This window comes from Ambystoma mexicanum, chromosome 6q, assembly GCF_040938575.1.
Source record: "Ambystoma mexicanum isolate Mex_15411 chromosome 6q, UKY_AmexF1_1, whole genome shotgun sequence".
In the NCBI taxonomy this organism is placed as follows: Eukaryota; Metazoa; Chordata; class Amphibia; order Caudata; family Ambystomatidae; genus Ambystoma; species Ambystoma mexicanum.
The window spans coordinates 1,179,738,895-1,179,765,981 of NC_090937.1; the positions used below are offsets into that span (position 1 = coordinate 1,179,738,895).

Genomic DNA, 27,087 nt, shown 5'->3' on the forward strand with positions numbered 1-27,087 from the left:
CAAAGACAGTTACGGTTCTGAGAGACTATGTCTTTTCTGAGAAATGGCTGCTTTGAGTAAGGAAACCTTCTCAAAAATGATGTGCTGAATGTTGAAGCACCAATCTTGGCCCTTGACCACAGAATCAGCCAGTTTGACGCAGCGCGACTAATGAGATTATTCAAGTGTTCTTTGTTGGCTTATAAAACTAGATTCTTATACTGTCTGGAAATTAAACAATAAGCATCTTTATTGAGGCGAGTAGTGTCTTTTGGCAAAGTCAAAACACTTTATTTGTACTGGACTGCAGATTACACAGATCCTCTGTATACTAAGTTTGCAACGTACTATCCGCCTAAGGGGATCTACAGGCTCTCAAAGAACTAATGGTATCAAGGGATAAAGACAATTTGTGATGATTGTAAACAAGATGCTAACTCCTCATGCAAGGTGTCATAACAAGGATAAGAAATATGAGACTCCAGAAAAGGTTCAAGTGGGAGAGGCGTAATTTTATGTAAGCTACACTTAAACAACCACCTCCTTCTGAGGATAACATTGCAGTAGTAAACTGGGAGTACCAATCTTAAAAATAATAAAATAATGTTCAGACCACGGTATGACCTCTGGAAATGTGACTGGAATACCAGAGGTACATAACCAGTCTATGGTGTGCCCTTCTTTGTGTGTAGGCTCAAAAATGGTCTGAATAAAACCAAGATCAGTAAGGGCTTGAACCATAGAAGTAGCTCTATGATCCCGTGAGTCATGAAACCATAAGTTAAACTCCCCAAGGATAATAACCTTGGTGGCAGATTTGACACTGGAATATAAAAAAAAATAAACATTGTTCTTCAAAATAGGTGGAAATATGTGGTGGTTTATATAAGAGCATAAAAGTACAGGTCATTCTAGGATTAATTAATTTTATGAGTAGAAAATCAGAACCATCAGGGGCTTCCACATCAACCTGATGAATATTCAATGATTTCCGATATATAATAGCAACCCCACCTCCAGCACCAGCAATTATATCCATGTTGACTATTAAATATCCCTGTGGTATGGGCTAGTGGTAGGTCGGGACCTGAAGTAGGTGTGAACAAAGTTTATCCGACAATCTAAGAAGGCTCCATCATGTTATAGAACAGACGGAAAGGGACTCCCAGGAGATTGCAATAATTTCATTAGATGCAGTGAAAGCCTTCGACTGTGTCAAATGGCCATGGTTGATGGCAGCCTTGAAGGAGTATGGGGTCGGGCCCATATACTTGAAGTGGGCCCAGCTGCTGTACAGTAAACCACTGGCTTGAGTCAGGACAGGAGCGACCATCTCAGAACAATGGCAACTTAGAAGGGGTACTAGACAGGGATGCCCATGGTCCCCCACGCTGTTTATCCTAGGACTTGAACCCCTGGCGATATACTTGAGGCAGCAATACGGAGAAGTGGGGATCAGCACGAAGGGAGGGAAAAATCTGATATCGACGTATGCTGATGATATGCTGTTATATTTGAGATACCCTGAAGAGAACCTACAATATATTTTGGAAGTTATGGAGCGATATGCGGTGCTGTCCGGCATAACAGTGAACCCCAAAAAATTGTGAATATTTCCCCTTGGCAGATATAAAGGGATACCACGGGATAAACTGCTGGTATTACAAATACAATGGGAGACCGAGACCTTTAGATACTTGGAGATAGATGTACACCATAGTGTTGAGGTCGAACACAAACAAAACACAGAGAAGGCGGTGGCTAACATTGAAAATAGCATGAGGTTCTGAGCCAAGCTCCCTTTGACCATGATGGGGAGGGTGGCACTGTTAAAGATGGTGGTACTGCCTAGGCTATTGCACTACTTTGCGAACATACCATACATGATACCCAAGCGATTCTTTGCCAAAATCCAGAGTATGTGTAGGGGGTTCATATGGCATAATTCTAGGAATAGTATAGCATTATGGAAGCTGCAAAACGCACACGAACAGGGGGGCATTAAACTGCCCAACTTTGAGATTTATTATCTGGCTGGCCAACTACATACAATGTGTGGCGAGGTGGTTATTGGAAGACTGCACACCGGAGTCCAGATTGTTGAAGGCTGAATGTGCCCCGTTTTTTCTGAATGAATGGATATGGCTGCCAATATCGCAACGAGACGAAGGGACAAGAATGTTAGATTTGGGTTGGAAAATGTGGAGGAGAACCCGTTCCCGTGTTCCCCACAGATGCCGCTAGTGGCACTGAAAGGGGTGAACGAGCAAATGAGGAAGACAGTCAGAAGGCATTGTGAACCGATTGGTATAGCAACTCTGGGGGATGTGTGGCAGGACGGGAAGGTGGTGGAGTTTGATACGCTGGTGGAAGACACCGGTTTACACCGGGGACAATATATTACTTATACTAGGCTGGTGCGGATGATAAAAGACACGTGGTCAGAAACATTGTTGGCTAGACAGCCTGATACAGCCATAGAAACATTTTATGATGTGTCGGACGGAGGCCATGAGGTCTCCCGAATATATGAACTGCTGATGTCGAGAGCAGGGAAGGAGGTGATCCAGTTGAGGCGGGATTGGGAGGAGGAAGCCAGAGAATCGATGGGCAACGGGTTGTGGGTGAGGGTACAGGGATACCACAAAAAAGTGTCCAGGAACGTGAGACTGCAACAAATCCAGTTATATGTTACCCATAGAGAGTACATGACTCCTAAGAAGACAGCTAAATTTAAAAACTGCGGGAACACAAACATGTCCTAAATGTGGGGAGGTGAATGCGGGACCGGTACATATGTTCTGGGCATGCCCAGGAATTAGGAGATTCTGGGGGGAGGTAGCCAACCTCATGGCAGGGAAAGAGATACATCTGGATGTGGAATCTATGTGGACGTGCATGGTAGGGGGTTCCCCAGGCCGCGTAAATTGAAGTACGTAAGTAAACTCAAAGGCCTGGCTTACATTTTAGCTAAGCGCAGAATAGCTATGAGCTGGAAAGCAAGTAACAGACCGAAAGTAGAAGCCTGGTGGCACGATCTTCGGAAATGGGCGAATGCGGAAACGGTGGTGTGAGGCGAAGCAGTAGGCAGAGGTGGGGAGGATGAAGTAGAGACGTTGACAGCCTGGAGGCAATCAGTAGCCACACTGTCTGGGTCTGCGCAGGCACACCTGGGGGACGACGGTTCTTCAAGGGGATCGGAGGGAGGGGCTCCCTCAGAAATGGTGGTGGATGGCGGTGATGTGGGGTAGGCTCGGGATAGGGGAGGAGGGTGGCAGGGGGTGGTGGAAAAATACGAAACTGTACACAAGCATTGGAATGTATAACTGCTGCTGTCCGCTGTATGGCTTTCATATTGGAATTAAACATTCTGGAATGGTTTCCTTTGAAAATAAAAGCATAGAAACAGTAAAACCTAAAAATATAAAAAAGTAGAGGAGCACTGCTCCCAACCGCTCATACGATGCTGCAGGCAGGGGTTATGAGGGCGAAAGACCATATATGTTTGCAATATAATTTTGCCACGAGAGGTTGGCAAAGCATACAGACACTCATTTTATTTCAAACAAAATATGACCGTTAACATACAAATCACAACCAAGCATGGTCAGCACAAACCAGTGTGCGCCTTTCCTAGCACCTGCTGAACAAATATATGCATGGCACGCCCAGGCCAGAGGACCTATTGGAAAGCACTATCTCTTACGAAACAAAGAGGGTGCGACATGCTACTCAATGTATTCCTATGAAGGTATGTCCGAATAAGTAACCAGTCATTTCCTACTTCAAAATCAACTTGGCTCACAGATATCGATCTTGATAGACACACATTGGGAAGCTCTTTGTGCCACTGCTCTATATTTGTGCATGCTTGAGTGTAATGCCTGCAATTAATGTTTCTGCAGGTGTTACAAATCGGTGTGTGTGTGCGTGTGTACATTCGGGGGCCCTGTGTATGAGTGTAATGTGACGGATCCTTGGATGTCATCCATTCTCCCATAGGTGGGGACCCTTCCCATGGGATCAGGGCGGTGTGACTATAGTCCAATAATCCCCCTGGACTTGGTACATCGTCAGAGGATCACATGGGATGGGGAACCCCTTATGAGATGAGGGACGACATGTCAGGGAGAATGCGGTATCCGCCCACCCCCTTCCAAACTCTCTTGCCCTCTTACCCTAGACTAGGTAACTTGGTCCCACAAGTTTCCATCATCACATGTAAAGTAGATCATTCCATCTCAAAACCTTATATTGAGACCAGGAAGAGTAAGGACTACCCATGGGAATCCTATCTTAAAACTGGGACGAAGAAGATCATCGGTTACCCAGTATAGAAGAAAAATGATTTGACTGAGACGAAGAAGAAGTGTGGAGTATTGAAGAGTACCCCATGGAACCAACAAACACAAACTAGTCAATATGGACAATCTGCCCAAATGAGAGCTACAAAAAGGGAAGAAGGACCAAACATGCAGTTGGGTCCTCCCAGGAGGAACCCCGAGAGGCTGGATGCGAAGGAGAAGCAGAGACCAGGATGCTGATCATGGAGCAAGATGCTCCATAGCTGACCTAGAGTGGAGAGAAAGTAACTTAACTAGCAAGCTCAGGATGGCACCCAGGGTTCCTAAAGCACAAGAAGGGTGTAGAGCAAGAACCACACCACCCAGAGGAACTGGGACAGTGCGGAACCGCTGCACTCAACAAAACCTCAGACAAAATAGGAAAGAGCTACCACTCAACCGCAGATGCCCCGGAGAGGTTGACACCCACGCAAACCAAGCCAAAAGGTGGGCGGAGTGGAGCTAGAAAGAAGACCAGAAGCACAAGGGTTTAAAGGAAACCAAGAAAGGAGGATCTGGGACCCGACGAGCAATAGAAATCCCTATCACAAACTGACATGATAGTACCTGGCAGGATAGCGAACCAGGTACCTCAAGAAGTAACAGTAGATCCATCCCTCTTCTTCATTGCAGTACCTGGTGAAGAAGAGAACCAAGTCCACTACTCGGGGGCTGGGCCCCACGCCAAAAGAAACCTGAGAAGAAAGCTAATGAAAAGGGAATAATTTCCTCCTGGCATTGTGAAGCAGAGAGATCAGGGGGAGTGAGTGATCCCCCTCTGCTGTTGTTGGACACCGGGAAGAAAGCTAGGGGAAAGGGAGTCATGTCCTCCTGGCATTGTGAAGCAGAGAAACCAGGGGAAGGGAGTTATTCCCCCTGGGGCTGTGGCACAGTGGAACCTTGAGAGAAACCAGGGGAACGGAAATACTCCACCTGAGACATATTTAAGAAACTTTCAAACCCTCTGTCCAGAAGGAGGGGGGCATTCTTCTGGACTCAACAGAGACTTTATCCTTATTTGTCTAAAAGTGCTAAGGAAAGTAGTAGGGTTTGACACAACGGTGGACATGTATTATTTGGGACATTCTGACACATTCCTTAGTCTGTTATTTGAGGCAGGGAAATCCCTCTTAGCAATAGGGCAAGATAGAGTTTTCTTTTTCATGTATGTTGTAATAAAGGATTGTAGCAACCATCATACAACCTGCGTGTCAGTCTCATAGTTCTACACCCTTGCATTAAGTATGAATGAAATGTGGGCGTGCATGATGGGTGCAGTAGCAATTACTATGACCATTACTGGCAAAGATAGATTGTGGTGGCAGCCTCAAGCATGTGATTTATAATTACCATTACTAGCATAGTTATATTGTGGGCCTAGCTTCACGCAAAGGATTTGCAATGACCATTACACAATAGATAAGTTTGTGGTTGCATCCTCATGAAAAGGAGTGTGCAATGTTGGTGACACAGCATTTACCCGCGTTTTTTCATGAGTTATCCGAGAGAACTGTTATTCGTATGGCTTTGTACATGTTAATGTTAAAGGATATTTGTACAGTGCACTATCACCACCGGAGTGGTCCCCTGGCGAATCCGTCATCTAAAATAATGGTGCTGCAAATGCACCATTTTACCACATTATTTTAAAAGGTTCTCAAATGTTCTCACAGTGAGAACCCCCGAAACTGCCCTTATTCTGGGCTACTTCACTACATGAAGTAGCTACTTTGGGAAAGATTGAGACACTGGCAACTTTCATCAGCCATGAGGACTGATTCATGAATCATTTAGAATCCTGGGGACCCTCAGAGTTATTTGATTCCCTTTCCCTGGCACCAAAAGCTGCCTCTGTCGCTTAGGTCAATAGAGTTCAATGCACCTCAGTTGCCATAACAGAGTGATGGATAGTGCTTCTCATTACACTGGCTTCTATGTAGTACTCTCTAGCTAGGAATGTTTTCTTTGTAAATGATCTTTTAATGGAACATTCTAAATTGCAGCTGTTTCTAAACCAGGACTCTATTTAATATATCTCCCTGTTGCAGAAGTGCATCATTCAAAGAGAGAAAATCTTCACATAGAGATTAATTTGATTAGCTTTGTCTCTTTCCCTCTGTCCCGTTATTCAGTATTGCACGACAAATGAAACATGACAAAGTGCACATTGTCATTTTGCAGGCCAGCATATATTGAACGTCGCAGTCATCAATGCAACTCTGTAACTTTAGGCTAGGTTTGGGAACACATGCTTTGCTATCTTGTATTCATTTTTGTTGAGCCATATATTTAAGGTTTGTTGTGTAGATGTCTAGGATCTAATGAGGCCTCTGAACTCAGAATGATAAGGCTTTACTTTGAAAACCTATCATTGCTGAACAAAGAGGGTTACCGTCACTATAATTCTGTTTGGGGAAAGAATAGTCTAGCTCTAGGACAGGAAAAATTGTCTGCAAGATTATTGGGCCAGATTCACAGAGTATTTTCCAATGGGATCGCGCCATTATACAAGGCTTCTGTGAATCAGGCCCTATGGCTTAATCATATCTGGAGAGAAGACAAGGAAAATAAAAAACAAAAACATTGGATTATCAAAAGACCCACCAAAGTGTGCAATCATTTGTTGGGAAAGATCATAAAATACTCAGCCAACAACCTCCGGTTTCTGCTTTAACTTCAACAGAAGATGAAAAGCCAGACTGTGTATGTGACCAGAAAAATTACCCATATCAACCATATGCACAATGTGATCTTTTGAAAGATTAGATTCATCCAATTTGTATTGGGTACAAAAGTATTGCAAACATTGGGCCTCATTACATGGTAGGCAGTAAGGGTTTATCGGTACCGGTATTTTACTGGTACCGGTAAACCCTTACCGCCTTACTACGAGGTCCCTTTGAGGGTTGGTACATTAACACCTGCTTTTTGCAGGCGTTAAAAAACGAACCCGCAAAGGGACCAGGGTGCTAATTACGGTACCGCAATTTGCGGTACCGTAATTAGCGCCTTCCCCATCCCCATTATGCCCTATGGGGCAAAAATGGGAATGGGGAAGGGCAATAGAGGAAGGAGGAATTACCGCCTTCCCAACCTTGGAATAGGGCGGTAATTCCCCTTTCCTCCAAGGCGGTACCGGTAAATTACCAGCATGAACCATGGCGCTAATATAATAGCGCCATGGTTTACCGCCTACCGTGTAATGAGGCCCATTGCGTCAATTTCACCATGGTTTTGCCCAGAATGCAAAAAAACAAAAAGGCAAACCAAAAATTGCTAAACCATATAAATTCAAATAGGTCCCAAAAATCATTGTTCGCAAAACAACCCACAAAGTCAAATGAATCACTTCCTATAAGGAGCATGAATTATATGGTTGCCTTAATGCCAACGGAGGAAAGCGATGGTAAAACACATACGTCATAACCGAAACATCAGACAACATTTGCAATAACAAACAGCCATAAGCATGAAATATTCTACAGAAAGAACACTACAACAAATGATTTTAATAGATACATCTGTGAAGAAAATCAAACTAGACAAGAAGATCCCAACAGGATTTGTACTAAAGTTGTCCGAGGAAGAATGGAAACAAATAAAACCAGATAGTAGGCATGGCTATCGTCTACTGAAGAGAGGTTGGTCTGACCCGATTAGCAGAAAGGTCAGTGAAATAAATACATTTTGTGTTATTACTTTCGAATACAATAGAGTCAGATGCAAGGGCTCCCGAAAACAATAATCTGTTTACTGGCGTGGAAATGGACACTGTAAATGTAGGGATTGCACAAAATATGTTTTCACAATGAGCAACAAACCTCAGAAGAAAATCAACAATGTTATTATTCAAGTGGAGGTTAGCAGCTCAATAAATCATTCGACTAATCAATGTTTCAAGAGGCTTACGAAGGGCAAAGAGATAGAAACTGAAATCCCAATCAGGACAGACACGACCAACACAACTGTACATGAATTCCTTTGTCAGTGCAGACTCTGAACAGCTTTTAGCTGGTAACCTTAATGTTGTAAAATCTACCATGGTTTTGCTGAGGATTTCCAGTGAAAAGAACCTTGGCAATCGATTGAACAAGAACGAGTTTTTGGATTGTCTTGGAATACAACAAAGACAAGATAAGAAAGAGTACCCCAGTTTGGACAAGGCATTCCTACATTCAGTATATTTGCAATAGTCCTTTTGTAATCCATGTGTACTCTGAGGCTCATCTACAGATGCTCAAGGATCTTCAATTGTTTGAAAGCTGTTTTCTTTATCTTGATGCTACAGGCTCTGTAATAGCCAAACTGAAAGGAACCATGCATAAGATTTTGTATTATGCACTGTCTCTCCAAATTCAGGCTTCGGCTCACCACACAGTGCCAATGGCAGAAATGTTATCTTCTGACCAAAGCACACCCACCATTCTTCACTGGCAGAACTGTATGGCCCATAACTTCCTTAAGTTATCCAACCGTAGACTAATTTCATAAAAGGTTGAAATAGACTTAATTTGGGCAATGATTCATTCCACTATGCAGACAGTTAATCAGATTACACTCATTCAATATCTACAGCAATGCTTTAACATGTGTACTGGTGAACAAACTAACACATTCACTGTCAAGTGCAAACTATATATAGAACACTATTTTTATTGATGATTTCACTGATGCCCCATTTTCTTCACAGGAAGCAATTGGAATTCCGCTATATGAACTATTTCAGAACAGACGTTTGAACATGGCTGGCCTTGCTTCTATTGATTGCAGCTTTTGCCAGTGCACAAAATAACTCCACATATCACACTCCCATTCCAGATGATCTGCCATATCTTATTGATATATTAAGTTGCAGGTAAGACCGTAATCTTTTGTGCAAGAGGCCAAAGTGTCTGATGGAGGGCAGACCTCCCTGGAGAGGGGGATTGGGAAGGGAGGCAAGCAGGGATCCAGCCAAGTCTGGAGTTACTATGACCTTGTTCCAGAGAGGAAAGCAGGTGGACGGTCTGGGGTTAGTCAAGCGGGGAGGAGGGATTTAAATGAATAGCGAGAAGAACATGGCTGTGTGGTCCATCCAGATTAGTGGTCATGGGGAGAGTGGAGATCAGATTGGAGGAACTGAATATTGCATCTAGGGTATGTCCTGCAGTGTACATGGGACCGGATATCAGTTGAGTCATGTTGAGGGCCATCAGGTTGTCCAGGAATGATTGTGCCATGGGGTAATGCAGGGTATTAAACCCTACGTTGAGATCTCCTAGCATGGCGAGGGAGGGGTGGGCATCCAGGATGCCTGCTAGGGTGTCGCATAGGGCATCAGCAACGTTTCTGTCATAGCCGGATGGTCTGTATATGAGTAAGAAGCCGTGGGTAAAAAGGGGGTGGATCGGAAATTTCACTAGAAGGAATTTGCAATCTGCGTTGCAGGCTTGTTCCTCGGAGTGTAAGATATTGAGGTATAATTTATGAAGGATGGCGATTCCCCCTGCTCTGCTGGCTCGGTTGTATACAATAAGTGTGTAGCCTGGGGGAAATGCATCGTGTGCGATGGGACGCTAGTCATCAGAGAACCAGGTTTCTGTGATGAAAAGGATGTCGGAGCTTTCAGAGGAAATTAGGTCATATATGTTGTGTCCGTATTTGACGACAGAGTTACCGTTAACGAGGATGCACAAAATATGATTAATTGGATGTAGGTTGCTGGTCCCTGGGGATGGGGGCGGAGGAGGTCCGGCAGGGAGGATGAGTGAGGGCAGGGCCAATGATCCCCTGGAGGAGGCCCTGTGGTGGGGAACTGTGTGAACTGAAGGGCAGTTAGGGTGTGCAGTGAGGGGGATGGAAGGGGTGATGTTGTTAGGGGGAGGTGAGGTGTGTGTTGTGAGAGTGGAGGCTATGAGCAATCAGAGTATGTGAGAAGAGTGCCTGAGATGTGCGGTTCCTTCGGAGGAGGCCTGGAGTGGTGAGGGGAGTAGAGGGTGTGTGAGAGTGGATTGTAGAGGGGTCCCTCGTCTGAGGTGTTCAGTCAGGGGATTTAAGGGGGGCTGGTGAGGGTGCAGTGCAGCCACTTGGGTCCCCCCAGAGAGGGGTTGAAGATGAATGGAGGCAGATGAGACGGAAGTATGTAAGGTCAGAAAATACGTTGGGTTTCTGATTTCCAAAGGCGTGTCAGGAGGGGACAGTCCTGGAGGTGTTGAGGAATGGGTTGTAGACTGATTAGACTGGGTTGGGTGAGTTGGGGGGGGGGAGATCGGAATGGTTTAGGTGAGTGGTGTATTCATGGATCTGACAGATAGGGTTAAGTAGGGTTAAGTGTGCAGAGATGAGATGGTCCAGGTGTTGCAGATTCTGTGTTTTAAGGGATTATTGGGTGCCAGTGGTGTTTGTGTGTGTGTGTCAATGTCGGCGAGGCAGCCAAACGTGGGTTATTGGTGACAGAAGCCCAGGCGGCGCTTAGGGATACAAAGACATTGGTGGGTAGGGGTTGGAAGGGTGCAAGCATGGGTTTTTGTGAAAGTTTGGTGGGAGGTATAAACATGGGGGCGTCCCCTACTCTGGATAGAGCTGGGGCAGTATAAGCAAAAACAGAAAAGACTGTCCCGCCAGGAATTAAATTATCTAAAGAAGCAAATTCTTCTCAACTCTTACGTGTTGTGTGAGGAAATCTGAGGGCATCCTCACTTCTTTCCCCAATATATTCTTCTCCCAGGTGTGCGCCGCATGGTTTATGCAGGTTGGATAGCTCACAAGTGAGTGAGGGACTATGCAGGCAATTGGAATGCCGGTTCAGCATAAAATACAGATGATTGAGAACTACGATAACCTGAAGCTGAAAGAAATTAATGAAAGGATTTTGTGAATACCAAATTGTAAATGAAGTGAAACTGACAAGGCCAAGGAAAGGCCAGGAAAGCAGTGAACTTTTGAAAGTGTGAATAAGCCCGGGAACATGGTGCAAATTCCCAGCAGGAGAGTAAACCAGGAATTTGAAGTTGCTTTATTTAATGTGACTCATTGGAAGAACATGAAACTAAGTTTGAATACAGAACCGATAGAAAGCAATTATAATTGAATACCACTTGGATTGAAAGCAGTGGGTGATATTCCCGGATACAAAGAAACTGTGAATTTTGTAAACTGAAGAAAACAAGCATTGGCAAGAGCCATAAGAATAAGAGGAACTGTATAATTGGAAAGATTAAGCAGTGGCAAAAGCTATAAGACAATTTGATAATCTAACAAGTGAATGGTAGCAAAACAAGTACTGAGAAAGCTGCAAGAGGATAAGTCCAATATCACTGTGAAGATGAAGCAGTGGCAGTGTAACTGTGTAAAAGAAGCAAATAAGGTGTGTCGGTTGCGTGACCTGTAATGGGTGGACCGGGTGGTTCGACAACTGCCCCTAGGCCGAGTACACCCAACTAAAGGAAAAGCCACTTAATTCATCTATAAGTTTGTGATTGAATGTCAAGGAAAGTTTATGTATTTTGAACTTAAGGAGCTGAACTTTGTGACATTGGTGAAAGACACAGAAGCCTGAAAGGTTGGGAAGTATGCCACGGAATTGTGTTGTTTTGTAACATTGAGAGACTTGAAAGCTCAGGGATGGGACCTCCTCTTTTTGGTAAGGTGAATGGTCTTGAATCCTGGGAAGGGATCCTATTCCGACCAAGAGCTGGAAGAACCTCTGAACTTTTGATTGAACACTTCCCATTTTGATGCTGACATCCCTACACATGTTTCTACAAGTAGATGTGAGGGCAAGTGTAGTTTTTTTGACACAGACAGGCATTTACTTTGGAATTCCTGACACAGACTATCATTAGTTTGTTAGGTAGGGAAATCCAACCTTAGCATAGGGCAAGTAAGGCCTTTTCCCAACCTTATTTTGATTTTTATAAAAGTTTGTAGCCCAAACTTTACTCAGTTGATTGTGTCTGCTTTCTGATGCCTTCGCAGTTGGTAGAGGCAGAGTGTTAGATTTGGTTCTGCTCAAACCTTACAGTATGAGTCAAAGCCAGGCATATTTCAGCTTTGTGCAAATCAATAGGGGAGCTTATTAATTATTTAATGACATAAGGATCGGCGGGGCGTGTGTTGGTGAGGGTAAGCATAGTAAGCATGGCAGCACTTAGGGATACCAAGACCTTGGTGGGTAGGGGTTTGGGGGGGCGCAAGGGTGGGTGTAGATGGGGTGGAGAGGTGTCGTGGGAGGTCTGTGAGGGGGGTGCAGCAGGAGGTGTCTAAGGTTATACCCCCACGCCACCCTTTGGTGCTGGACTACTGGGAGGGGGGACTAGGTTTATCAACATTAGAAGGATGATGGGCTGAGTCAGCTCTTCTAGGGATTTCAACATGCAAATTGCAGGCTTGACATATACATCCATCAAATGTGCCTGCCATGTTTATTAAACCTCTACATCAGAATATTTGAACAAACGCTTCAGCTGTGACTGTTGGACAAAACATGTTTTTCCAGTTTTAATTTGAAAAGACACGTCATTTATCAGTCATACATAAACAATATAAAATACTGAAATGTGCCTCCCCATCACTCCGAATACGTGCACATGCCAGCCTTCAGTTTAAAGCACCATGAGTTAGGCTCATGAAAATTAGTGTTCAGTGTACAAGAGTTTCATTGTGGTCCCTCTGCAGCCTATGTGTGTTTCACAGAAATACTCTATATTTGATAGGGTTTTGGAGATATGCATTCTTAGTCTATTGCTAATTATTAATGAAATAACATTTTTAACAAACTGCAGTAATATTCTTTTTATATAACTAAGGTATAAGCCAGTGGCCATTACCTACCATGCTGCTGAACACTTTCTGTGCTTCCATCGCCTGCAAAAAGATAACTGGGTATTTTATGATGGAATGAAAGAAATGCAACGTTCCGGCAGTGGCCAAGTAGCTGCCACAACTGGAACTATGAAACTGGTCATAACTCCATCACATGCAGTTGGACATATCGTTTTGGGTCGTCAAAGTGAATCCTCATCTACTACAAAGGTCAGTATGAAATGTGTTATAACATGAACGACAAGCGTGTACAACCCATGTTTACCCATGTTTACTGATTATAGAACACACCAGAGGTGTGAATATCAAATGTGTGTCTATTTGAGTTGCTTAGTAGACCTTCAAATACATGGTACCTCATGCCCATTAGAAGCAGGTTTTCAGACGGGATCGCAACCTGTAATTTGTTGCTCATGATGTGTTACAGTGGACAGTGCACTGTACGTCCATTCATTTTCTGTTGCTTAGGCCCTGGTTGCTAATCAAACATGATATTGGTTTCGGGGCGTGTGTCCTAGATGGAAGAGAGAGGCAAGATGGATGCCCATCCGTAGTTGTTTATGTAGTTATGACATGTTGGGTGGTGTGCCCAAGTTCGTTCAGGAGAATGGGGAAAATGGGATTGATCTGGCCGTGCTGGTTACTTGGGGCTGGGCTTGGGGCGCAGTCTCTGACTTTTTCCTGAACTGCAGCAGGTTTGGTTGCAATGCCAGTGATTAGTCCACTCTGTACCATGACAAGGGACCTTATAACTACCTAGTATACCTTTGTATTTTATGTATTTGAAGGTAGCTTGGTGGACTGGATTTCCAGGTTGCAGATAGGAGGTGACATTATGTAAATGGGCAGTACATACAGTCTAACGGATGGAAGTAGCACTGCTGGATGATCCAGACCACACATTAAGTAAGCAAAATGGGTAGGGAGTATGCTTCTGCTAGTTAGAGGCCTTTTTTTTTTTAACATAGCCACAGATGTTCAGTGGGCGGGTCCAACATTGGCATGGAGTTGTGGTCCAATACCTTGGCGACTCAATAGGGGGAATTGGTAAAAAGTAAGTAGTGGACATGCAGGCCAGATTTAGATGAGCATTCATCTAAAGCTGTGCATTTGTTCACCAGGGTTACTGCACTGCTGACTTGTATTCAGACAGACCAATCGTTTACAGACAGGAGATCTTGTCCACCCAGCAGGCACCTCATATCAGAAAGAATACAACATGGTGGACCACCTATTTGTGCCTTGCTCCAAAGAATGCAGGAAACTAACGCTCTTTTAAAGAAATACACTTGAAGCAAAAAACATTTTAAGATGCGGCCAATCCAGCACTGACAATCAAAAACACTCACATACGTATGCTCTCAACAATCGTCCAGATAAAGGGGAGGAGAATGGGGTGTATATATATATAAAGAAGCCCAAAAGGTGAATCCTTCTACTATTAGATCTGTCAGGAGCATTTGATCTGGTCGACCATGATAAACTATGCAATACCCTGGCAGACAACTTCCATTTCTCTCAAGAAGCAACCCTCTAGTTTAAATCATTTCTTTCAGAACGAACCTCCAGAGTTTCATTAGGTAAGGAAGCTGCAGACCCTATACCACAAGGCATAAATTCTTTTTTAAAAATTGATGAGCAGGTTTTGCTATTTAACATTTTCTTGATTAGCAAGCAAACATATTTGATTAGCAATTTTGTACCAATATTTTTAATGTTGCCAGAAGTTATTTGTATCCAAGACATAAAATGAGCAACAATACATCAGTTTGTGTACTGTGTAGTGGTCTGTGTTATGATCTGTCTCCCAAGCCTTCTCTTCATAGAACCTAGAAGGCTCGGGAGATGGAGATTCTAGAGCGAGAGGCGGTTGGGTTGAGCTCTGAACAGCTTTATGGGTCTCTGCAGGCCCGTTCAATAAAAACTTGGAAACCCTCTTACCGCGTCACTGCAATCTTTTTAATGGCGACGAGGATGGGATTGTGAAGCGGGCCTACGGGGGACTTTGTGCTGATCCCTGCATCATGGGATCACACCAGCGTTAAGGCCCAACAGAGGCGAGCTCGAACTTGGGCGGAAGGTTACAGTGTGCACGGAGGCCTTTCAGCGGCACCAGCAGGTGAGGGCGCGGAGCATAAGGCTGAGAGGCAGAAAACAAAACCCATTTTATTTGGGCTAACGCACGTCATCACGCTCGCGTGATAAAAAAAAGCACCCGCGAGCATGACTACAGCGGAGTGGAGGTTGCCATAGCAACCTTCACAACAGACAATCGGGAAAGCAATAGGCCTGAAAGGAGACACTTGGGACAGCTTTCAGTAACTGAAGTTACAATGCTAATGCCCAAATACATAGAAGCACAGCAAAACAAGGACAATATTGAAGTGGAAGTACAAAAAAAAAAAAGAATGAACAAATAAATAGAGTAAATAAGAAACGCTCTATTTTGACATAAGCATAGAAGCTGCAAGTATGTCTCCGCCCCCACCCTTCTTGCCTGAACCAGGAACACCAAGTATCAGGTGGGACAGGTGGAAGAGTTTTTTTTCTAACATATTTACTAGCAATTGGGGGGACAAGTTCACTCCTTGTAGGAAGCAAGCTATTCTCTTACACAACCCTGGTGCGGAAGGGAGGAGTGTATAGTATGGTTTACCAGAGCCAGAAGAGGCAGGCCAAGGTGACACGGATGAATATAAAGTTGTAGAGAAAAAGTTACAGGACCACTTTGAGCCTAGGAAGAACATACATTCTTTGAGAGAGTCCAAGAACCACAAGAGGCAGTTGAATGTTTTGTGGCTGCTTTGAGGACAAGGAGTCATACGTGCGACTTTGGAGCATTAACCAACTCGTTGATAAGGGATCAACTTGTGCGATGTACCAACAGTAGCAGGGTTCAAGAGAAACTGTTATCAAGAGACTTGCCATTAGAGCAGGAAGTAGAGGTTGCCATGGGCATGGAAAAAACTACCAAATACACGAAAAGCATGAAAAATGAGAGACAAGGAAATGAGGTGGCGGAATTGAAGAACAACAGAACATGGAATGAAGGGAAGGAAGTGAAATGCTACAGGTGTGGCAGTAATCAGCACATTTCATCCAAAATCTTTTGTCCAGCAAAGAATGTAAATTGCCTTAAGTGTAAGAAGAAAGATCATTTCGCAAGAGTCTGTCGTGAGCCATCTACGGTCGAGGAGGAAGGCGACCAGAACAAGAGGAGAGCTCAGTAAGTGCATCCACGACTCAAGCAAGACATGTGCTGAAAGTGAGTGACATGTCTGGCGGAGGAAGAGGTCTGATTTATGTATTCCTAATAAACGGCAGAGTGGTGACGATGAAAGTAGACAGTTGTTCGCCTTGGACCATCATGTCGAAGGAGACATATGGAAAATGTGTGGATGGAGAGGTAGAAGAATTAATGAAACATGAAATATAACCGTGTGCATATGGAAATGTGAAGATCGAAGTGTTGGAGAAATTCCAGGCGATTATCAAGTACAAAGGCAGAAGTTGTGAGGCAGAAATGTATGTGACCAAAGAAGGGTCATCGCTTCGGGATGGAGCAAATAGAGCAAGCTGGGCATTCGAATTCAAGCCAATGCAAGAGCACCTGTTACCATAGCAGAGATAGTAGACAAAAGGGAAAGGGAATTTCTGGAAGTGTTCTGGGAGGAGCTAGGAAGGTTTTGAACACAGTATCTAACTTAAGGAGAAAGCTGTACCGAGAGTGCATAAAGTAAGAGCAGTGCCTCAACAACTGAAGAGCAAGGTGAAGGTGGAAATAGAAACATTGCTTCAAAGGGGGATAATTGAGAGAATTGAAGGATCGGAATGGTTATCTCCGGTGGTAATTGCAGCTAAACCAAATGGTATTATTAGGCTCTCTGTGGACCTAAGAGACCTAAATAAAAACATTTGGGCAGATCGCAACCCACTTCCAGTCATATCGGAGGAGTTGTCAACCTTGAACAATGCAATGGTGTTTTTTCGGTAATTGATTTATCTTCCGTATATCACCAGGTACCACTGTCAGAGGAGTGCCAGCATCTCACAGCGTTTGTGACAACAGAAGGGACATATAAGTACTGTTGTATATCGGTTGGCTTAGCCTCAGCAGCAGCAGTCTTTTAGAGAGTTATGGAGAAGGTGTTGGAGGGGGTGCCAAATATCATATTTCAGTATGACATTCTAATTTATGCAGAATCGAGTGAGAGACATGATGAGTTGGTTAGAATAGTGTTGAATAAGCTGAAAGGTGCAGGGTTGACAGCGCAGAGGAAAAAGTACAAATTGGCAGTGGAGAGTGTGGAATATTTGGGCCATGTGGTGTCATGCAATGTCATTAAGCCGAAACTTAGCTTGGTGGAAGCCATATAAAAGGCTCCAAGCCCGTTAGAAAAGGATCAATTAAGATAATTTTTAGGCCTATCTGAGTACTAGCACAAGTTTGTAAAAAAACTTTGCAGTAATTTCTACGCCCTTAAGGTTATTTTTGAAAAGGGGTGTCAAGTTTGAGTGGTCGGATGTGTATGAAGAAGCAATTCAGAAGATAAAGGGAGACATAGTGGGAGCACCTTCTATAGGGAAGTTTGATCCAGGAGACAGGTGTATTTTGTCTGTAAATGCCAGTATTCTGGGGTTAGGAGCAACCCTCACACAATATGATAGTAACAAAACAGAGAGAGTAATAGCAAACGCTTCAAGAACATTGAAGGGTGCTGAATTGAACGAGAGACATTGGCAATGTTGTGTGTCATTTCAAACTTTTCGTGTAGGGCAGGAAATTTACAGTGAGGTCGGACCACAAACCATTAGTCCATTTGTTTGAAAGCGGGAACTGGGCTGTAGGATCGCCCAGGATCAGCAGGTGGTGTTTAGGTCTACAAGGATATAATTTTGAAGTGTGTTATTTACCGGGTAAAAACAATGTTGTGGCGGATTCTATCAAGGATGCCCACTACAGGGGGAGATGAGGAGATGTGGGGAGAATGGGATGAGGAAAATATTGTGGCGTAGGTTGATGTAGGATGTGTGGGGAAAATGGAATGGGAGCAGAGTGTACACATGGATGAAGACATGCAAGCAATTAGAGCATGGACGGTAGAGGGATGGCCCAGTAAAGAATTATTAGAAAAGAAGTTTGAAGCGTGGTGGGTTGTTAAGGATGAATTGATATGATATGACATTTTATTTGTATCGCGCTCGTACACAAGTGTTTCAGAGCGCGACTAGGCAAGGGAGGGGAAAAGGGGAGAACACAGCACAACATAAAAACGATCTTACCAGGCCCAGTGACATTGAGAATAAGCAAGTGCATGGGAATGGGAAAAAGGAAAAAATGCATGGAAGGGGGAGAGTGGAAAGTGCGGAGCAGAGGAGTGCAGATAAATAATAATAAAGATAAAGAGAAAATGGAGACAATAAACAGTGGTAGTGCAGCCAGCAAGTGGCACGTGCTGTGTTTAAGGCAGCAGACTGGGTAAGTCTGATAATTGCAGAAAAAGAAGAAAAATGGGGGGGGCTGTATGGGTACAGATACAGTACCCAGTGCAAGGGGTTGCCAGGGGGCAGTGCAGGAAGGTGGCAGGGTGAGCAGGTACCTGGGCCCAGGGGACCGAGGGTGGCCAGGTGCACAGTGCCAAGAGAGAGCAGATCAGCAGGGGAGAAGGGGAGCAGAGGCAGAAGCAAAGAGGTGCTTCCGGAACTGGAGATGGTTCTCCTCAAGTTTTAGAGTGGCAGGGAGGCTGTTCCAGATGGAGGCCCCAGCCGAAGATCGAGATCTACCCCCAGCTCGTTTCTTTGAAAAACGATTGACCCGGCGGGAGTTAGAGGTAGAGGAGCGAAGAGCTCGAGAGGGGGGGTATTTGCGGACGGATAGCGGAAGGTATTTTGGAGCCAGGCTCCAGAAAGCCTTGTTGACAATGCAGAGGGCTTTGAATTTAACTCTGCACCCACTGGGAGCCAATGGAGAGATTTCAGAGCTGGAGAGATACGATCCCAGGGCTTGAGGCCAAGGACAGGTCTCGCAGTCCTGTTCTGGATAGGTTGTAGAGGGGAGAGAGTTGAGGCAGGTAGATTTATAAAGAGGCTGTTACAAAAGTCCAACCTAGAGAGAACCAGAGCTTGGGAGACAGTGAGCTTCTGAGGGAAGGAGAGGAAAGGCAGAGTACCTCTGAGGAGGTGCAGTAGGAAGTTTGACTTTTTAGAGACCTCAGAGATATGGGTCGAGAAGGAAAGTGTGGAGTCAAAGATGACCCCAAGGTTCTTCGCCTTGCAGGTAGGCGTAGGGCCAGGGGAGGCCGGCCAGTGAGTGAGGGGAAAGGATGCAGATGGTGTGCCAATGAGGAGGATCTCCGTCTTGCTGGCATTCAGTCAAAGATCATTGGCGGCACACCAATCTTGAATGGCAGTTAAGCAGTCGGAGATGAGAGAGGAAGAGGAGGTGGCCGAGGGCAGCCGGAAAATTAGTTGAGTGTAATCAACGTAGCACTGGAAATTTGAGCAGAAAATGGCAATGCAGTGAGCGAGAGTTGCCAGGTATTGGTTGAAGAGCCAGGGTGAGAGGTTAGACCCCTGGGGAACCCCACAGGTGGAGAGGAAGATAGATGATAGGAAGTCAAGAATTGTGTTCCCTGTAACCTGAGTGATAAGAGCAAGGTTGTGAGAGAATCTCCGCTTATTCCCAATTTTGTACCTGACCAGCCCTGGAGAAAAGTGGCTATCAATATAATGGGACCTATAGCTGGTTTAGGTGAAGGGTTGAAATTTATATTTGTAATGGTGGATTTTTATGCAAAGTGGGTAGAATGGAGTGTTGTCAGAGAAGTGACGGCAAAACAAATGGTATCATTTTTGGAGAAAGTTTTTCTGAGAGAAGGGTTTCCTTCAGAAATCGTTTCTGATAACGGTGTCCAATTTTCGTCAGATCTCACGTTTGAACAGTTATGCAATTAAACACACACGGACAGCTCTATATCATCCCACGGCTAATGGGCTGGTGGAAAGGACCAACAGATTCATAAAAGGGGGATTCAATTGGCATTACGTGCGGTAAACCGTGGAAAGAGGTTCTGGACCACATGATGCGGGGCTATCTAACCACCCCCCATTCTGTGACTAAAGTGTCTCCGTTTGCGTCTCTGAAAGGGATGGAACCCAGTACTAAATTATGCCCGGGGTGGCTAGGTTTAGCAGGTTAGGTAATTGTGGACCGGAAGAACATAAGGAACTATGTTAGACAGAGCCAAAGTCTGTAAAGAATCATTTGACAGGAGGAGGCGTGTGAAGGATATTGGGTGGAAAGTGGGAGAATGGGTCCTCATAAAAAAATCCCAGGTTCACCCATAAATGTGTGGAAAGTAAATTCATTGGCCCCAAGAGGATTTCGGCTGTGAGGAAGGGGGTGGTCATTGTGGAAGGAGGTGAAGTGTGGTCAATGGGCAGATTGGCAAACGTTAAAAACGGTCATGAAAATGGTTATAGTGGGGTACAAAGGGAGAGTGAATTGGGTGATGGAAGGTTGTTTGTTGTCCAGAGGTGTGCAAAGTGAGAGTGAAATGAGTGATGAAAGGGTGTCACCCAAGAGATCGATACGGGGACCCAGATGGTTACAAGATGTTGTACGTGAATAGTGGTTATGGGATGCCTGTGGAAATTGCAGCAAATATATTTTTGTCATCCTGTGAAATAAGTGCAGCTAATTGATTCAAAGTTTAAAGGTTATTTTCAATAGAGTCCATTTCGTTGTACTATAGTTCTGTTCTAATTTTTCTTTCATGATCTTTTTGTGTTGAGTTTATCTATTTTGAATTATTTGTGAGGGGGAAGATATGTAGTGATCTGTGTTATGATCCGTCTCCTGAGCCTTCTCTTCATAGAACCTAGAACGCTCCGGAAACAGAGATTCTAGAGCGAGAGGCGATTGGGTTAAGCTGTGAACAGCTTTATGAGTTTCTGCAGGCCCGTTCAATAAAAACTTGGAAGCCCTCTTATCGCATCACTGCAATCTTTTTAAACTGCTGAAATAAAGCATTGAGGAGATGAGGGTTTGTAAAATGTAATGTTTAGCTGCATGAATGGGCATGATAAAAAGGCTCTGAAAAGGTTTTCTGGCTCTATGCAGCTGGGTCCAGTCGGTGTTGCACAGGGCGGTGTTGCATATATTGTATGACCCACATGCTTGACCCATCATTTGCTCTGCAAGGAGAAGTTCAGATGTTTCACAAATCAAAAAAGATCACAATGTTAAAGGAAAGTCATAGCCTGAGACTAAGTAGGTAGTATAGTGTCGCGGAAGGCAGGATCATTGTCAACTTCAGGTGAACAAGATGGTCCTTGCCCGTCATCGTTATGATTTTCAATATAGCATTAAATACTACTTTTGGGGCAAGGCAGAGCCGCTAATAACCTCAGCCCCAAGCCAGGTAGGCCAAAGCACCTAATTCCAGCCATGTACACCCATGACAGTGATATTTATCAACATTAGCACTCAGAGCCACTATCTGTGGTACTGGTACTTTTTTTTAACAGGCTTTGCCACTTTTTTTTCTATATTTCTTTTAATTGAATTTTAATACAAATCAAAGTACCAACAATACGAATATAGGTGAGACAAAATAGCCAGAATAGCCATTATTAACCTGCATCCTGCACAAAATTTGCACCCAATTCCTAAAGAATAAACACAGTGACAAGACCCAATCTAGAAGCTCCCACAATTCAACCGTTAGCAACCCACTTGTCCCATGTTTTCCAATATTTCTGGAGCCAACCCCAGAGCTATATACCCGCTCTTCCATTAGCATGCAGTGATCCTGCTGCTCGATTTGAATGCAGTTATCCATATCTCTTTCCCATTTGGACACTGTGGGGGGGTGTGCGTGCTCCCCATAACACTGCAATATTGCACTTGGGTTCATGCAGTAGACAGAAGTTTGTGGTAACGAGTGTGATCAGAATTCCCCCCCAATTAACAAAACAGAGACATGTTCGGATTAACGTCCAGCTCCTGCCTGACTATCATTGACAAATAATTAAAAACAGCACTCCAGAGGTTTTGGATTAAAGGGCATTGCCAAAGCATATGGCAAAAAGTGCACCTGAAGGCTTGACTGTGTAATCCGTCCGGCGGCATGGCCCAACCATATTTAAAGAGGAGATTGCGTGCATAGTAAACCCTATGACATTTTTCAACTGGGAACATCAAGGCTTCCTGCCAATCTTCTTGTTCCAGAGTACCCACATCTTCCCATTTCTGCTTAGGTTTTAAGAAGGACCGAGGCCGTAAATTGAGGATAACCTGATAGAGTGACGAGATTGCCCTTTTAGGGATCAGCTCATTGTTGATGTTGGCCTCTATCTGGGACTGTGCCAGGAGATCATACCCACCCCGGAATTGCATGACCATAGCATGTTTGAACTGTGTATTGAAGAAAAAAATCATATGTTAATAGTGAAAACTGTTGTTGGAGCAGTTCATAGGAGAGTAAGCCTTTCTCAAAAATCACATTGTTTAGCAAGCAAATGCGCTTGAGTGGCCCTCATCTAGCAAAGCTCATCTTATGAATTTCGGGAGATCTTTATTGCCCCATAGGGGGGCACTCAAAGTTACCACTACTGGCCATCCCAGAACCCCGGTGGCAGCTCTGGGCTTTGGCACTTTTAAGTATGGAGGAGAGTATTACTGCTGCACTCTGTCCATTAGCCCCTTTGAACTTGCAGTGAACAGGGAAAAGAGGGTGGAGAGACCCCAGAGGGCAAGAGAGGAATGCAGCGTGAGCTGTGCTTTCATTGAACAGGGTAATTTAAATTGTAAGTTGTGCTACACAAGTATCAGTTTAATTAGCAAATCTTCAGAATTGCATAGCAAATTGCTATGTGACACTGCTTATTTTATGTCTTGTACCAGTCACCTAGGAGAAAGGCTCATGCTTATTGCCTACCTTCTATAATGCCTATACGAAACTGCTATTTGCTGCTTTAGATGCGATGGGTTTTATCTACATGAACTTCGCAGATGATACCCAGATTCCCATCCCCATCACAGGGAATCATGAGGAAGACACAATCACCGTGGACAAGATTTATGCCATAATCCAAAACTGGATGACTACTAACAGTTTATGTCTTAACAATGACAAAACAGAGATTCTCATCGTGGGATCCCCTGCCAAAATCGAAAGCTCTCCACCCAGACTACTCATCCATAATGATTGATGGAACACCCATTACAATCCTCAAGCAGGTATAAATGCTGGGTGTCCTTTTAGACACCAATCTAGCAATGACTAAAACAGGGTAACGCCCTCGCGTTAGCCACCTCCTACACGGCCAGGCTCATCGCGCTAAGTCATCGATTTTTGACTCCACAAAACTGTATCGCACCCGCCCGTGCACTTATCTTGTCAAAAATTCACTTCTGCAACGTACTACTGCTAGGCTTCTCAAATATCCTTGCCAAACTCCAATTACTGCAAAATAAAGCGCTGTGAGCAGTAGTAGAAATAGAAAAAGTCTGACCACATAACCAAGACCAGGAAGGAAGCTCACTGGCTACTGGTGAAAGCAAGAATCATCTTTAAAACACTCTGTATCACACATAAATGCATAAGGCGCACCCACCTACCTTAACAATGCCATTACCATCAACAGGGCCACTAGAACACTCATATCTAACAATTGTACCTGATTGTTTGTCCCACGTTTCAAACTCTCAAAAGGCTGGAGGAAGCAGTTTCCCTGTGTTGCCGGCTTGCAGCCCAAAATCTGGAACTCCCTCCCCATGCACACTAGAAATGAGCCGTCTCACCAGAGATTTAAAAAGCTACTAAAAACCTGGCTTTTCAACAAATACTAAATTGAAGTAGACATGCCATAAGGATAGTAGAACAAGACGGCCACCCAGACCACTTATGCTTTTCTTCCCAACCTATTCATGCTTGAGTTGTACTATCTGGACTACGGAGACAGTATCTTCCTTTACATGTACTATATCATTGTAACCTATCTATGTATGTATATTACCCATGTTTTTCCAGCTGTAACCAGAGAATTAAGTTTACTGTAACCTACACCGTGATACCTCAGGGTTTGGGCATTTATCAAATGCAATAAATAAATAAAATAAATACCTATCTTTAATGCTCATGGGGTTGCACATTGGAAATGGTCCATCGAGGAAGCAAAGCATGCATCAAATTTAAGTGAATTGTCTGGCATTTTACTCATACCCGTTTCGCTGGAACCAACCACTCACTGCCGGACCCCGTCGCAAACTGCTGGAAGTATCACGGCACGCATCAACCCAGTGGTTACCCAACAACTTGAACTGGCTTGACACCAGATTGTCACCACATCAAACCACACATAGGATACTCACGATCACTCGAGTCAAACTGCTGGCGTGTCACACTCTGAACTTAGGCAGCAGTAACAACGTCTCGAACTAGACTCGATCTGCGAAATGACAGTGGTGAGCCATCTGAAGTGCATCGCTCAGTCATCTGTGCCAAGCAACCATCAACCTTTGCTCCCTGATTGGGCCTAAATAAATTACTATCATAGAACTTAGCTTGACTGGCTTGTACAGGATCAAGAACACTGGAAACACAGTTCGGGCTTGACTGCCCCTTTTGGGGTGGAACCAAGCCCGATTTGCACATGGTCTTTCCTCTTTCGTATTGGCTTGGCAGGCGAAGGACAATGGTCTGGAGGGTTGCCCAGAGCAATGGCAGAGGTTAGGATTAATTCCAAAACTTCTAGCCATCACCCCTTTTGTTTTGCGTAAATCACCCCGAGTGAGACGGGTATGCCCAGACGTGGGTCCCGTGCCTGCTGGGCCTAGAGACCCAAGCTACTCCTCACTGATGAGGCCCAACAAGGCCGAAACATGTTTGGGGATGCTTGTGGTCTTGTGCAGAAGGGATGTGACCAATCAGTTTGGGCTGGACTGCCCCTTTTGGGGTGGGACCAAACCTGATTTGCATATGGTCTTTCCTCTTTTGTAATGGCTTGGCAGGTGAAGAACGATGGTCCTGAGGGTTGCTCAGAGCAGTGCCAGAGGTTAGGATTAATTCCAAACCTTCCAGTCATCACCTCATTTGTTTTGCATAAACACTGTTGAACCACCAAGAACTGCAGAAAGGTATGATTGAATGGTAACTACCCCCTCGGCCCACTTTTGGGTCCACAGACTGGGTAAGTCAGTTTAATCGATTTTGGATCAATAAGGAGATATGTGAGACAACTAGATTTCTCCATAGGAAATGCAAGTTCCTCATCCTGACTTATCTCAGTAGAATCGCATTGAACTGAGCGTGCCATATTTGGTGCCAAATAGCTTGACTATTCCTGCTTAGCTCAGGGAAATTATACAAGAGTTAGGTAGAGGGCTTCCCAATGTGTGCCTATTAACATCGATACCTGTGAGCCAAGTTGATTTTGAAGTAGGAAAGGACTGGTTAGATATTCGACATAGCTTCATAGGAATACATGGAGTAGCATGTGGCACAGTCTTCGTTTCATTTGTAATATTGTTATGCTCAGGCTAGATACACCTGAATCTCATATGGGATGCCTTGCGAGTGAGGAGCAATAAAGGCATATGTGAGCCAAATGTATTTCCCCATGGGAAATGCTAGTTCCTCATTCGGACCTATTTTGAGGTTTGCAAAGTGTGGTGAACAATACAATGTGAACATGTGTAAGCCAAGCTGAATTTCACAAACAAAACAAAATGAATGTCTCATTTGATGCAGGGAATTGGAGAACCCCCCACATAAAATGCATGTCTCATTCGATGCAGAAAAAAATAACTTCCAACTAACTTCAGCCTATAAGAAGCTGGCGAATAAGAAGCCAACTTCAGCGTCATGGAATTACATGCATTTTATAGGTAAAAATACCTGAAGATCGTGCCCTTCCGGTGTCCCTTCAGGTTCAGACTCAGGTTCTAGGCTGACAAAGTCACTGCACTCAGGTCCGTTCTCCGGACCGTCTCCAGAGGAAGGTTGCGTGGTTATCACGTTTTCCTGCAGCTGAAGTTCTGCATTGGCTGAATGTCCCTCTGCTCCTTCTGTGCTGCCTACAAGGGAAGAGTCTCTGGGTTCCGCTAGCAAAGAGTCCTTGGATATTTCAGCAGAATCATCATCATGTCGTTGGTCGCCAGCGCTGTTATCCATTAGCACTGCTTCGGATGGCACTTCACCGCTTGGCACCTCACTTGAGCCAGCAGACATTTTTATTTAGGCCTAGAAATCAAAATCAATTGTCACTTTATATATTGACAGAAATGTGTAAAATCAGTCTTTAGTGACAATTGCAGCATAAACATAAACAATCATGTCACTGGGAGGTTGACGCGCAGTCATATTCCCACAGCTTACTTTTTAAGACCTCCCATTCAACAATTCAAAAAATGTAAGAGATAAGCTTAATGCTCAGAAGGACATAAGTGTGGAATCTATTCTGACACACCAGAAAATATAAAATGGAACAACATGAGATCTAGTAGAGTGTGTTAAAAAATTGGCTACTCGTCTATGGTTGGGGGAGGGGGAGGTCACCAGATTGCGGGTCATTTTTCTACAACTCATTTTCCATTCCGCTAGCTCAGGGGTCTGGAACCTTTGGCTCTCCAGAGGTTTTGGACTAAATATACTACCATCTCTAGCTATCATAGTAAATCGTGAGGGCTCAAGGGAGTTGTAGTCCAAAATATCTGGAGAGCCAAATGTTGCAGACTCCTGCCCCATCTCCCCTTTTACTGTTCAGGAGGGGTTGCTTGTCAATATTTCCCTCTCATTGCATAGGGGACACCCATGTGACCCCTGTTTTTTTCTTTTTTGAAAATCGGGATGTGAAATTGTTTACACCAGAAACATTTCTTTGGTAAGGTGACCAGGTTCCCTGCTATAGTCTAAATAGAATAATGATTTGATAGCAGATCAGAATAGACAGGCCCACC

The 27,087-nt window shown here is 44.3% G+C and overlaps 1 protein-coding gene across 1 annotated transcript in view; it reads right to left on the reverse strand.

Moving 5' to 3' along the window:
* The window catches only part of FAM114A1 (family with sequence similarity 114 member A1), a 399,688-nt gene that overhangs the window by 355,253 nt on the left and 17,348 nt on the right, over positions 1-27,087 (reverse strand). The window contains exon 2 of the mRNA XM_069631803.1: positions 26,027-26,371. Coding sequence (XP_069487904.1) covers positions 26,027-26,359 — 333 coding nt within the window. The 5' untranslated portion in view covers positions 26,360-26,371. The remainder of the gene's footprint in view (positions 1-26,026; positions 26,372-27,087) is intronic.